The sequence below is a fragment of the Quercus lobata genome, chromosome 3 (assembly GCF_001633185.2).
Source record: "Quercus lobata isolate SW786 chromosome 3, ValleyOak3.0 Primary Assembly, whole genome shotgun sequence".
Taxonomy (NCBI): Eukaryota; Viridiplantae; Streptophyta; class Magnoliopsida; order Fagales; family Fagaceae; genus Quercus; species Quercus lobata.
Genome location: NC_044906.1, coordinates 72,659,285 through 72,674,452, shown reverse-complemented (window position 1 = coordinate 72,674,452; position 15,168 = coordinate 72,659,285). Strand labels below are relative to the sequence as shown.

General features: G+C 33.1%; 1 protein-coding gene and 2 long non-coding RNA genes across 3 annotated transcripts; all 3 read left to right on the top strand.

Moving 5' to 3' along the window:
- Positions 1 to 1,556: 1,556 nt before the first annotated feature.
- Positions 1,557 to 2,379, top strand: LOC115978881 (protein root UVB sensitive 3-like). The gene is made up of 3 exons (XM_031100763.1): positions 1,557 to 1,718; positions 2,036 to 2,076; positions 2,165 to 2,379. The coding sequence occupies exons 1-3, from the start codon at positions 1,606 to 1,608 to the stop codon at positions 2,362 to 2,364; spliced, it is 354 nt and encodes a 117-aa protein (XP_030956623.1). The 5' UTR covers positions 1,557 to 1,605; the 3' UTR covers positions 2,365 to 2,379.
- Positions 2,380 to 2,619: 240 nt separating this feature from the next.
- On the top strand, positions 2,620 to 3,409 carry LOC115982748. Its single transcript, XR_004089723.1, has 2 exons — positions 2,620 to 2,711; positions 2,818 to 3,409. It is a non-coding gene; the product is annotated as an uncharacterized LOC115982748 (long non-coding RNA).
- A 3,347-nt stretch (positions 3,410 to 6,756) lies between these two features.
- Positions 6,757 to 7,456, top strand: LOC115979972. Its single transcript, XR_004089254.1, has 2 exons — positions 6,757 to 6,854; positions 7,163 to 7,456. It is a non-coding gene; the product is annotated as an uncharacterized LOC115979972 (long non-coding RNA).
- Positions 7,457 to 15,168: the final 7,712 nt, after the last annotated feature.

Genomic DNA, 15,168 nt, shown 5'->3' with positions numbered 1-15,168 from the left:
TCCAGCATTGTACTTGTTGGCCTGATCTAGATTTACTTCTGTTCCGATTAGAATTTCTGGATTTTGATCTGCCCCGATTTGAATTTATGTTATTACCTCTGCCTCTTGTCTCAAGGTTTAGGGTAGAACCAGATCCTGAGGATTCAACCTGCATCTCTTCTGTGAATCTCCTCAGCCAGAATTAAATCTCGTATATCATTGTACTTGAGTTTTTCCTTTCCTGTAGAATTGCTTACTGCCATCCTCATTGCCTCCTAACTGTTTGGCAAAGAAGCCAAGACGATCAGAGCACAAATCTCATCATCAAAATCAATTTCTACAAACGACAATTGATTTGTGATAGTATTAAATTCATTCAGATGTTGTGCTACTGATGCATTTTCTACGATTTTCAGATTAAACAGTTTCTTCATCAAGTGCACCTTATTGTTTGCTGACGACTTTTCATACATACCAGACAAAGCCTTCATCAGATCTGCTGTGGTCTTCTCCTTTACAACATTGTGTGCAACAGACCTAGACAGAGTTAACCTGATAACTCCTAGTACCTGTCTGTCAAGAAGAGCCCATTCCTCAGCCTTTATAACCTCAGGTTTTGTCTCCAAAAGAGACAGATGCAATTTCCTCCCATAGAGATAATCTTCAATCTGCATCCTCCAATACGCGAAGTCTGTGCCATCAAACTTTTCTATTCCAGACGCCTTTCCTGCTTCCTCTGCCATTGCTCCCACTCAAACCTAACCCTAGGCTCTGATACCAGTTGTAGGGAATTTAACCAAAAATTCCTAACCTGTGAGAAACAAAACAAATAGAGAAAACACACGCCAAAGAAAACAATCACACGCACAAGACAATATTTACGTGGTTCGACAATTTGCCTACGTTCACGGAGTTGCAGGGATTTCACTATTATCATGGAAAATACAATAGTGCACAAGAACACTCTCAAGAAACCCAAATCCCAATTACACCCTAGCACTCTCTCACAGAAAAAATAAGAATAGAAGCTGGCTGCCTCTCTTTTCTCTATTTTCTCTCATGCGGCTGCTCACTAGGTTAATTGGAATTTTTTCTCTATAATCTCACAGTTGCTCTTTTTTTTTTCTCAAAACCTAATATATATATATATATTTATATATATATATATATATATATGTCAAAGTCGGTTGGAGCATTCCTTTTACAACTAGGATTCTATCAACTTACGTTGACTTGGGCTTGGCAATTCAAGTCACACACACAGCCCATTTCAACAGCATTCCCATCAACCCTGGGGGAAATAAAATGCTCTCTTTTGAAGTTCCACATCAACACATTTGTTATTCAATTAACTGATTTTTATTTTTTCGTTTTGTGTTGACAAAATCCATGTGCTATGTCACAAGAGTACAAGTGCAATATCATTTCTTTTAGTTTTAATACAAGCTCTCCATCTGCTTTTTTTCCTGATGCTTGATTTAAATTTCTTACGGTCTTCATTTTCCAACCCAAAGTTTTGGGATTGAGGGCTTGTTATTGTAAAGCCTTCATCTTCTGTTTCAATGGGATTTTAACACCGACATCTGAATTCTTTTTCCAGTTCTCTCACCCGAAACAGTCTCTAAAATGGAACATGTGTTGTCCATATGGACCACTTCATTGAGCTCAAGGAGTGTTAAATCAATGCACATGCAAGTACATTTAGGTGTGAGGGTATCTTCACTTAATCACCTGGAACTGTAAGTTTCAAAATTCATAAGTCTATGAAATTCACATTGAGGCTCCTTTAGACTCTGGGTTTCCTTTTCCATCTAGAACTATTTGTTGTTTAAAGAGAAGTGATGCTCTGATGGCAGTTGTGCAACAACTTGTTTGGGAAGGCATCTCAATCATCAAATTACTGCTTTGCATATCTCAAAGCATTCCCCATTCAAGAAGACCATGGCTTTACTCAATATATATAATAAAAAAGCAATGAGCTAGCTCCTATAATCATTGCTCTCATAATTTCATAATGTCATACAAAATTGACAAGTTGGGTAATATTTTTTAATAGGATGGACGTGTTGCATTCTGCAGGATCTCATTACAAGAAAGGTTGAGCTCTAATCAATACTTGTCCTATTATACAAATTAATTTTTTATTATAATCTCTAGCTCATTATTTGTTCTTTGGTCTTTACAGCAAAGTACTTGCTAGTGGAGAAGAAGGGAATCATCAGTGCTATTCTGCACAAAGATTCGACATCTAAAGATGTCTTAAAATCATTTTTTCACGCACTAGTTGTGGCAAACCTTACAGATAAAAATAAGCCTGCGCAATTGGAAAGCCAATCATGGATGGATAAACAGTATGAAGTTTTTATTCCAAAGGTACGTCTTTGATGTTTTTCCTTTCCTTGTGATAAGTTGCATATTTGCATTTTCACTGATCCAACAACATGATGTGTTATGCCCAGCTGGATGAAGAGCAAATACATCATGATATGAGGGGGCAACTGGAGCACTTAAAATACCATCCTTTTCTATAATAATAGAAATCCATCTCCACTAATGGCTGGGATATCCAATACACTACTAATCTTTCCAGGTCTGTCACCCATTGTGCTGATGCATAAGATCAAGAGTTATTGTGTATTCTCCATATGCTGGAGAGCATGCATGCTATTTTTCATTTAATGGAAACACTGAAGAAATTAAAAAGGAGCTGAACTCATGAAAATAATTTTACTGTGAGAATTTAGAAGCACAAAAAATGTTATATTATATTCTTACTTCCCTTTATTTTTTGTCTCCCAAATGACATACAAGTTTATTCTTTCTTTCATTTTTTTGCAGCTAAGGTCTTCAGGTTGGAAAACGGAACGTCTTCTATCGCTTTCTATTATGTGGAAGACAAATTGGATCTGTGGACCTTTGGATGCAAAGATTGACTAGGTAATTTCTAGTCTATCGCATAAAAAAATGGTGATAAGAGGTGAAACTGGTACAACTTGCTATGACACGAGGCCATTGATCGGATCTTGGTGAATTAGAGTAGAGAGAACAGTTAGGTGACAGAATCTTAACAGAAGAACATAACTACCAATGAAGGGTCTAGTGAGATTCTGGCAGGCTAAGGATCTACCCCAAGCCTTTAGGCAAAAAGGGACCTTTTTTATAACCATTACATTATATTTCTCAAGAAGTTGCATACAACATTGACCTTAATTCTTACCATTTTTTTTAGACAAAGGTTTCAACACCTCTAACAGATAAAGCTTTACTTGCAACATGCCTTGGATGGTGTAAATGAGTTCACCACCAGCTTTTAATTAAGTTTCAAGCATAGCATGACAGTAGTCGTATACTGAAGTTGGTTTTGCTCCATTCATTTGGAGCTGGAATACAACTTGGAAATTGGATATTACCTTGATTCTGCTTTTGGACATTTTTTGTGTCAAGTAAATTAAGCTATCCACTCATTGTATTATTTTAGTGGCAAGGAATTTTTAATAATTTTTACCTTATATCTTGTTGACTTTCAAAATATTTGTATTTAATTTGGTACTTATTCTGGGTTTGTTTAATTGTTTTGGGATTAGATCTCCTTGTGCATGGATATTTTGGAATCCAAATTTTCATATCAGGTTGTTACGGGCATTAGAATCTCTACACATAGGCAAAACTTAGGTACCGTTATTTAAATGTTGTACCTTACGTTCTTCAATAAAACTCAATCAAGTAACTGCATTGGCCAATGCAGTACAAATGATGCTGCATTCCCATCAATCCTCGGCGAAATAAAATGCTCTCTTTTTGAAGTTCCACATCAACATTCTCTAAGTACATGTATTTCTTAGTAGTACATTTCAGACTTGATAATAGTTGTATTTAACACATTTGTTATTCAATTAACCGTTTACATTTATTTTGTTCAAAGCATTACATTAAATTAATATTTAATGCATTACTTTTACACCTTCAAATTTGGGGAAATTGTCAATTTTGTTCTCTAAAATTCTAATTTTGTCAATTTCTTTTTTCGAGTTTACAATTGTTATCAGTATGGTACTTCCATACATGAATTTTAAAACATTGCAGTTAACCCTCTCTAAAAAAGTTTTTTTTTTTTTTTTTCTTCTTCTTTCTTTCTTATTACAATTGTAATACTAAAAATAGTCACTAACTTAAATTTTTTTTTTTTTTTTTTAAATCTATGAATTTTCGTCACAAATAAAAAGTGGAATTGTAAGCTCATACAAATATATCCCAAGTTAAAGAACCCGACAAAATTTATTTATTTGTTTGATAGATATTATGGGAAATACACTTTCTGCAGACGTGTCCTCCCCAACTGCCAATGCCACAAAGTCAAATTATCAAAACATGTATTATTTTCCCGCAAAATTTGAGAATACCAGTAGTAATTTTTTTTTTTTTTTTTAGAGAAAGAAAGTGTTTTTCGGAGAGAAAAAGTAAGAGAATGGAGACATATAGTTGAAGTTGAGAGAGTAAGGCAAAGCTTAAGAGAGAGATAGGGGAGTCAAAGATTTAGGAAATTCTACATTAATCAAATTTATAACAGAATATTGATAATGTACATCATGTGCAAAAAAAAAAAAAGGCAAAAACCAAAATGTCATTTTGGAGGCTGTGATCAATCACAAAGACAGGAACTTTTTAAATAAGGAATGTAAAAGGATTAATGAGGAGGGAATATTTGTTTATGAGATGCGAGTATGTAACTATATCATAAAAAAAAAAATGATTATAATAAATAAATAAAAGATATGGGTTTGTGTAATTGACTGAATTGGGAAAAATGGACAGAAGTGGACGAGTTGGACGGAATAGAATAGAATAGACCGAATTAAACCAACATAGACTGAATAGAACCGAATGGACTGAATAGTATCAAAGTGGACTGAATAAGAACAAATGGACCGAATAAGGACAAATGGACTAAATAGGACCAAAGTAGACCGAATAGGATTGAAGTGGGCAGAATAGACCAAATAGCACCAAAGTGGACTGAATAGAACCAATGTGAACCAAATAGGACTGAATGGGACCAAATAAGATCAAATGGACCGAATTAGACCCAAGTGGACTAAATAGGACTGAACTACACGATAGAAATATAAGAAAATATATTTTATCAATTATGTAGTTTGTTTGTGTTTGTTAGAAAATAATCACATCATTTAAGAAGGGTTTGTGACTAAAACTTATAAATCTCATTTACTATTGTCATTTTTCACTTAAGAAAAAAATAAATCGTTAATTTTTTTGCACATCAAGTGGATTTGCAACTAGTAACTATTAAAACACTAACGTTAACGCTCTCTCAAAGAGACAGTTTTTTTTTTTTTTTTTTAAATTGTAAATACTATAGTTAAACTTTTAAAAAATAAATCTATGAGTTTTATTGAAAAAAAAAAGTGGAATTATAAGTTCATACAAATATATCCCAAGTTAAAGAACCTGACAAAAAAAATTATTTGTTCAATACGATAGGATGGGAAATACACTTTGTCCATACATGTCTTATCTAATTGCCAAGGATAAAGTTTGGTAACAAACTTAATTGTAACTTAATACTATAACTCTACTCAATATATTTTTATTAGATATAAATTTTAACAAATTTACCATTGCTTTACATTTTCTTCTTATATACTCGTTACTTATAAAATTTCAAGAATCAAAGATCAATAACTATGTCATCAATTAAATGTTTAAATTTTAAACTTTTGTTGTCTAAAATTATGTATAACAAATAATTTTATGGATCAAATAGTAAATAATATCTTATTGGCACAAAATTTGACGTGTGAGTTAACAACATAAAAAACATGCAATTTAAAATTTTAAAATATGTAGTCATATTAATTTTTTTAATGGATTCATAACCTTAGGCCACAAGGTCAAACTATCAAACTATTTATTATTTGCATGCAAAAGCTTTTGTGTTTAATGACACCAGATTTTTTGTAATATGAAAAGTTAAAAAAAAAATTCTAGAGCCCTATAGTGTCATTTTTAAGGACCTATAGTGGCGTTTTATAACCCGATTTCATGGATATTGGGTTATAAAATGCCATTATAGGTCCTTAAAAACGTCACTATAGGGTTTAACTTGATTTTAAAAAAGTTGAGTTTCAAAAGAGGGGCATTTCCCTAATTAGTTTGGGAAAAGGGGCATAAAACTATATAATTTGGGTGAAAAGTGCATAAGGCAATTTTGTCCTAGCCTTATGCCACAAAGTCAAATGATCAAACTATTTATTAATTTGCATGCAAAAGCTTCTGTGTTTAATGACACCAGATTTTTTGTAATATGAAAGTTAAAAGTTCAGATTTGCAGTTAATTAAGACACTTTGCATCAACGATCAATAGTTATATTATCAATCAAATGTTTAAATTTTAAACTTTTATTGTCTAAAATTATGTATAACAAATAATTTTATGGATCAAATAGTAAATAATATCTGATTGGCACAAAATTTAACATGTGTATTAACAGCATAAAAAACATATAATTTAAAATTTTAAAATATGTAACCATATTAATTTTTTTAATGGTTTCATAACCTTAGGCCACAAAGTCAAACTATCAAAATATTTATTATTTGCATGCAAATGCTTCTGTGTTTAATGACACGAGATTTTTTGAGATTTCAATTGGATTTGTTGCAATATGAAAAGTTAAAAGTTCAGATTTGCATTTAATTAAGACACTTTGCCAGCCTGTCATCACCTATATAACATATGGCATAGTTTATCCCTATTTCAGGCAGTAAATTGATTAATCAAACATCCCAAAACTCAAACATGGAAAGAGCTTCATTCAAGTTGGCTTTGTTGATGGCAATCTTGGCTTTTGCATATGGTATGCTTTTTCTCTTAAATTTTGGAACCTACACAAGTGCAATTTTATTTTTATATTTGCATAAGACAATTGTACCTGCCAAGAGAAATTCTCTATCTTGGTAGACTAACTCATTGCAATAACTAATTTATTTATCTATTTTGTAATCTTTTACAATTATGGAATAATATTTATCATAATATAATGTTGGAGGCAAATCCTATCTTATCTTTAAAAAATAATAATAATTTGGAGGCAGCTGGAGGTTATCTAATTATTTTTCTTAACTATGAGTGATATACATTGAATGGTTTAAAACTTGTTGGCAGGTTTTCCATTGGGAGGTGAAGCAAGAAAAACACCCACAATGCATTGTGGACCAAAGGGTGACTGCAATGGTTCATGTCCATCTCATTGCCAATCATGCACTTGCCAACAACCTTGGTGTGTTTGCTCTCACTACAAGCAACAGTTCCTGAACAAAGCCATTTTTGGACAAATGGTTGAGCTAGAACAAGAGCCATCACATTAAATCAATGATGCATATATAGGGTATACCATAAATAAAACATGTAACATGTCAGACAGCCCAATTATGTAATAGACTATCTTGCCTTTATAATGCATTTATTATTTGTGTTTTCATTTTTTTTTTTCCTTTTGGAGTTTTATAATTCATCAACTAAATTTACTACACATCCACACACAATTTAAGGTATTATAATTTCCCCCCACTGAAATCCCTATCGTTCATGTCAAGACCCACATGGTTGTGGCTATGACACCAAATTTTCACAACCTTATAATGTGCTATCCAAATTTATTTTATTCCCCAAAAGGACTAGTTCCAAATTTCCAATTAGACTTTCTCTAATTGCTTAAACTGATCCAGTACACGTTCAATATGGAACTTGGTACATGCCTCCATAATGCCTTCATAATCCCAACTTTACACAAATCACACACTGGAAAATTTCAATCACATTCTAATGCATAAAACCAGATCACAATACTAATTAAGATAGCTGTGTATAAAACTAAGAACGATCTTTCACAGGTTGGCTTATCTTAAGATGTTATTACATCAACAACAACAACTAAGTCTCAGTCCCAAAATTTTAGGGTCGGCTAAAATGTATTCTTGAATCACCAACATGGTGGCACAATTTCCTCATCATACTCAGCAGAACAGATCATCAGCTACATTTTGTTGAATCTCTTTTTTGGTGATTGACATTTATCTTTCCTGAACTGTCTCATTCCTTTGAAGAATGGATCAACATGTATCTTTCTTTTAACAGTCATACTACGCAGCTGTGGGGGATATGGCAGCAGGAAAAGTGCGCAGTTTCAAGTAATGGTGTTGCGATTTGAACAGCGAAAAACACCCCACATGAAGAAACTGCCATCTAGTTCTGTTGCAAAATTTACAAACAACATCATCAAATGTCAACATTAAATAAATAACTTTTCATAGAATAAATTCACAAACAGACTATTCAGCCATGGCAAGCTGTCTCGCATACTCTCAATACATTGATTTAAGGGCTGATTACACTGCCTAAAAGCAAGAGACTCTAAGCACTATACATGCCAAGAGTATGTCCAATTTCCATCCCATGATTTGGTACTGATTAACTTTATTCATTCTACATGATTTAATATGACCTCAAAACCTCACAAAATACTAATTAAGGAGCTTGTTCTAACCTAACATTTTTGGGTCCTTGTAACTTCAACTTTTGATTGTTTGCCAACATGTAAGCTTTGAATTATATGGCTGTACACAAATTATGTCCCAGACAGAAAAAAAAAATGTAAAAAAAGAAGAAGGAAGAAATAAGAATTTCTCCTAAAAGCAACAGCTATGACAATGTATAGTAGCTAATTTGGAAACTTTCATCCATTGAGGTTCTATTAGTTGCAATCAAATATAATCCTATGGACACTAACAACTCTGCCTAGCCCTTAAGGAAAATTTTCCTCTAAAATGAAACAGGAAAGAGAGTCTAGATGAGGTATTAATTCCAAGTATGTTATTTAAGAATTTCCAATGAAACAAGCCGCACTAAATTTTTTGTTAAGTCTCACATCAGAAAATATCATGAATAAAAAGTATGCCCTCATAATCAGAGAGACTAGAAGTATAGTCAGCTGAAACAATACTGACAACTCAGGAGTTCCACAGAACAAACAATATATCCAGTAATATAATCAATAATGGTTTCCATCCGGAACTGACTAAGAAACTCAACCATCCATATGACTCATAAATTTCCTCCTTTACATTATTATTGTACTGGTCTTCCATTCACCCCTATCAATTTCTGCCAAGTCTATTAACTTCTGTGATAAAATCACTCTAAGTAATGAAACATAACTGCAAACAACCTTGTTATAAACTGAAAGCAAGAAAAATAAGACTTGCTAACTCACTTTGGGAATTTTTGTGCAACAAGCTAGATGGAAAAACAAGTAACTCCACACGTCCCATGAGACTCTTCAGTGCCATATCATTCTGTTCTATGAACTTCAAAAGGGAAGAGTATTTCTTTCTCGACCTACAACCAAAAAATCCTCTAAGGTAATGTGACAAACTATTATATAAATTCAAATTAAGCTTTAAAAGAAGAAGAAGAAGAGAGGAACCAAAAAAACCTTTCAAATTTTCCAGGGTAAAAGTACAAAGCTACATCATTCCCATCAGGAAAATTGGTCCAGAAATTCTCTGGCCATAGATCACAACGAGGGTGCAATTTAAACTGCAGAACTCCAGCAATCTGTTTTGAAAATTCATAAGCTTTACGAGAAACTTTTACTGGAGGATGAGCCAAAAATCCCTCATAAAATCCAGCATTGAGGGCAAAATCAAGAACCTCAAAGCAGCCCCTACAAAAACCAAATAAAGAAACTTAAGTGGAATAAAGTAATTGAGGCAACAGCACATACCATGAATACCACAGTTTCCCAAAAAAATCCCCCCCCCCCCCACTCGGCGCCAACCAATAGTCAGTATATACAAATAAATATACACATGTGAGTGTGTGTGCGTGTGTATATTACAGTGGTTTTGAACATTAAAGATTTTGTAAATTTGAATGAGGTTCTAAAGCAGAAAAAATAATCTAAGAGGAACCCCCATTTACAAGTATCAGGAAAAAGGGAAATTCACAAGTAGGTGAGAGGTCCATTCAGTGAGAAGGAGCAGCTTGTCAAGGTTAATGGTGTTGAAAAAGGTCATAGCTGACCTTACAAATGGAAACTTGCATTTGAATTCAAATTCTGTTATTGAATAGACTTTACCAAGAATAGACAAGATTATGGCATTGACCTTATTGGAAAAATGAAATTTTATTTTTTCACATATACATTGTCAAAAAAAGCAACTTGCAAGCACAATCAATATCTTATAAGTAAGTTGGTAACACAGGGTTTGAATTTCATAAACTGCTTAATAATGCTCTCCAATTTTTAATGGCCTCTCGTTCAAATTCCTAAGCAATTCCATCATTGGGCTTGTCCATGGTCTTACTCTGCCTGTATAGAGTGGAAGAGTATATTTGCCCCTTCCTACCAAAAAAGAAGACTCACCATCTAAAGTTCCATCTTTCAAAAATACACATCAAGTTACAACAATTAACAAAGCTCACCATCTAATGGGCCATATATAGTAGAACAAGTTTATAAAGTATCAGTATTTTTATTCTTATTTTAAGTCTATAAACTATCGGTCAAACAAGCTTTTTCGTTTTTGGTTGAGCAAAGGTATATAACATCAGCCAAACTTCCCTGCACTTACTGAGAGTGTAAAAATGTAGATAATTTGAATTAATCCATAAATTTTAAGGTCCAAATCCTATCAATTTCCAAGATGTTCTCCATTCAACTCATCTCATAAATTATGCACCACAGCACAAAGTTGAGTTTATTGATTACATGGAGAGAATCACTGCATTCAAACACATCCTTTTTTTCAACTCAGATCCAAAACCAAAAATAGTGGCATTTTCTAGCAACAACATAATCGAGGCAGTCTCCATAAATATTCTAATTAAGAATCAAAATAGATTCTAAAGACAAAAAAAGTGCGTGGTAGTGTATGTCTCCGGGCCATAAAATGGTTTAGCTTCCTTTCAACTACAACATTGCAAAATGGGTTGCTGATGCACAACACAGCCATAAATAAATGCAATCTAAGTAAAAGTGTGTGTGTGTGTGTGTGAGACAAGATAGAAATTCACTCTGATGACTCCATATTGTCAAGGCTTCAGTGAACAGTATCCAAGGGAATCCATCATTCTGAGAACTTTAAGGACAAGAACTATGGACTGCGATTTATCAAATTAAAAAAAAAAAAAAAAAAAAGAATGAATGATTGAGTGATGATTAAACTACGATATATAGCAGCACTAGTCAATGTAAAAGGAGCATTAATTTTGTAGACTCGTCTAATTTAATACCAGTCAATTATGATGAAGAAACAACTATCCCCTTATTCTCAGTATTCATTTAATAGATATTTTAGAAAAAAAGATAAGGATATCACAGCATGAGGGAATAGTTACTCACTTCCAAACAATTTCTAAAGAAGGTCCATTTGGAGGATATTTCCAATAGTTTGACATAATCATTGGTGAATTTCTTTCTTGAATCTCAAGATTACTGGGAGCAGCACCTGTGGAAAGGGTACCACCTACATAAATATGCATTAGTTAATTGTATAAGCAAGGTCTTTGTGCAACTTATCAAGCATATTGCTGCATTGTGTAACAATACATTGAGATTATGGTAAAAGACACAAATGTACAATTGACATGTTCAGTTGCAATTCTTGCTGTTTAGGCCTAATAAAACCACTATTATTTGGTTTTCTATCTACAGAAGGGGGATTCTAAATTATATGAATTTGGTTTACCATTTACAGCAGAAGCAACTGGTTTTCCAGGTCTATCTTCCAGTCCAATAGTTTTTAGCCGTTTAGCAGTAGAACCAAAACGTGTATTTTTTGTCAGCGGGTGACACTTAGAAGTGACATTCTGAGCCCCAGTAATAGTCCTCTTGGATACAGAAACAGATGGAGTACCCCAATTACTGTGGTTAACCTGTCTTGTTTTGGTGCCAGGTATAAAACTGATGGCTTCTTCAGCTGGAAGAAACTTTACTTTTGCCTTTTCAATGGCTTTTTGCACTTCAGGATGAACTTGCATGTTTTTGTCTCTGTTCAATATGCTAGGTCCTGAAGAACATAGAGCATTAGATTTGACATTTTCTTGATTGACCATGGTACAGGAGTTTAACATTGGATTCTTAAGCATCTATTTGGATGGGCGTATTTTCATCTTGAAACTTAGTGATCACATTTTCAAGTTACAGCTGTACTTTAACACAATAAACAAAATAGCTCATCCAAACACAAACATGTTATTCTTTGAACCAGATCATGGTGAAACCATTCTACTAATTGATTAGCATTCTTCAAAAACCACAGGCTTGGAACTTTCTTGGGTAGAGTTTTCATGGAATATTCTAAAGCGAAACGAAAAATTATGAATATTGTTTTTTCAATAACAGAAGACTCCAAACGTCAATGGATTATATAAAGAGATGGCAAGAAGAAGAAAAAATTGCATTATAACAACCATCTAGTGGCATTCTTAATTGAAGTACACCAAGCAATCAACTCTACCCTGTGCTGAGACTAATCGTATATATTAATTGCAGGAAAAAAAAAAAAAAAAAGAATTCTACTTAAGAAACCTTGTTCTTAATAAAGTCATATTAAACAATCAACTCTAACCTATCAAGGGCAAACCCTGTGATGTCCAAACTGGTATAGGACATATGCATGCACAGTTTACTACAAGTGTTCAATATGTTAAAAAAAAAACTACTTACACTAAAAGGTTAAGTTAGTTGAGATCGGTGCAACATTTGTATTTATCGCGTCATGTGTGGCTTGCACATAGACGTTGATATCAGATGGAACCACATGTTATAAGGGATGTTTGAATGCGTCTCGTAGAAATAAATGTGCAAACAGCATTATTCTGTACAAGCTAAAGCTAGCAAACAATGGTAAAAAATTGCATTTAACACACTGATATCTACAACGGATAAGTGTGCTATATATATTGAATAGGGATAGAATAAGGATGGAAAGATGGATGAAACAAGACAAGCATCTAGGGGTCAGCCCTAAGGGATTATTCCCTGTAATGACTTGTGTGCAGGATGGATGGACTACACACACCTGGGAGAATCGTCAGGTGCTCCAAGAGCTTTGGACATCAATGTAAACAAAAAATGACAAGCAGGGACAGAAATGAAAAATGAATATATATCAGAGAAGATAGTGGGAAAATATTTGAGGAGAGGAAATAGAAATCGAGTTCAAAAGGTTTTGTCATTTGCAGTGAAATCCCCTGGCAGGGGCTGTGAGAAGCACTTGCAAGCAGCTAGACTAAGACAACAAGAACATCACTCTAGGCAATGAGAAATAAATCAAAACAAGTCGGTGAACTTAAGAGAGAAACTTTACACAATTGTCAATGTAAGTAAAGAAAAAAATTATTATCAAAATTTCAGAAAATATAACAAGAAATACATTCCCTGTAAAAGATTGTAATGATGTAAAAAGGTATCTCCATAGAACATGTAAGAAAAGACAGAAACCAAAAAGAATATATTCACTTCATCTAGAAAAAACCAAAATAACAAAAAAAATCCAATAAGGTTTTTCTTAAATTAGCTAATCCCTCTAAAGCTTTTAAAGGGAAAACATCTAGCAACCTAATAGGAGGACAAAGATAGTTAACAAACCTTTAGCTTTAAAATATTTTTCTGCTAATATCAATAATTTAAATTCTTGTTTGGCCATTCTGACTTTGGACTCTTTAAAAATGCATCTAGTTCATAACTTACATCAAAAGAAATTTCACCTAAGGGATAGATAATGGAAATCCCTTATTTTATAAAGGTGGAGCACTATCAGAAGAGAAACTATAATGTACGCTACATTCCGTTGTTTTCCTCAAGACATTACACAACTTGTTTTTAGAACATTAAAATAATCTGTTAGACATCAATTGCATAAAAATTGAAAGGAAAATAAAGATTTGTATGACATGGTTATTAACATTCATCTAAAATGTCAGATAGATCTTAAAGTATATCAAAGAATTAGATATAAAACAACAAGAATCCATTCCATTTTAAAACCTAGATTTTAATAGTGGGATCAATTTCCTTTGCAGAAACTTCCGACAAAAAAATGATGGACATATTTCAAACCAAAGCGTAATATAGTAAAAAAAAAAAAAAAATCAATAAACCTTTAAGGAAGGCATACAGTTTAAGTTCATAAACTCAAAACCTCAAAAGAACTTAAAGCTATGACTTTGAGAGTAATTATTCATCAAAATTTGTTTTCTAATAATTGTTTAGGCACACAGTGCTTCCTCAATGCAAACATAGGGAGACATAAAAGTGGTTCTCATTGATGTTGCATAGCCTAATGAAACTTTTATTTTGGTGTCTGTGCTCCTCCACTAAAGGGTGCAATAGACACCAAATGGGATGGATAAATCACACACATAAAGGAGAATGAAATAAACACACCAGCGATAAGGCACTGCATGTAGATCAAATGAAAATACCAGAGCACCTACCCATTTCATATTAAACCTGAATATCAAGTATCAACAAAAAAGGGATGTCGGACTACGGAAGAGATATCAATGATTTTTGCCATGGTCATATACGCGCAATCCATTACAATTCTCATAAAGTGTATGGTAAGTTTCAGCTACTTTTGGAAATCTTAATCAGATATATTGTGTGCATGTGCGTGTTCATGTGTGTATTTAATAAGATGGTATTGAAATAATTTGTTGAACCGTACATAGAAACTAATAATGTTATTACCCATAAGGGCAAGAATTGTCTCAAGCTTTATGATTTCTGTTTATTAGTTACGCATCATCTACGTCAAATTAATAGAAAACCAGGTGTTTAAATTAGATGGAAGTACAAAGAGTCGAGTTCAAAGTCGTTTGAAATAATTAGAGGGAAATGGTGCTATTTAAATGATGACTGAAAGAACATTTGAAAAACAAAGATTGAATATTGATAAATCATCATGCCATTTTAAGCGCTGAGGAGAAAAAAGAAATGCAATGAATTGATATCTAATTAAAAGCTGAGTCAGACAGCTGTTTGAAGATTCCAAGTTTTACTAGACAACCAGATGAGCCATACAGACCAGGGGATTGATGAGAATAATTTTTTTAATATAGAACTTTAAAAATATAATCCCATATTTCATTCTTCAAGATAC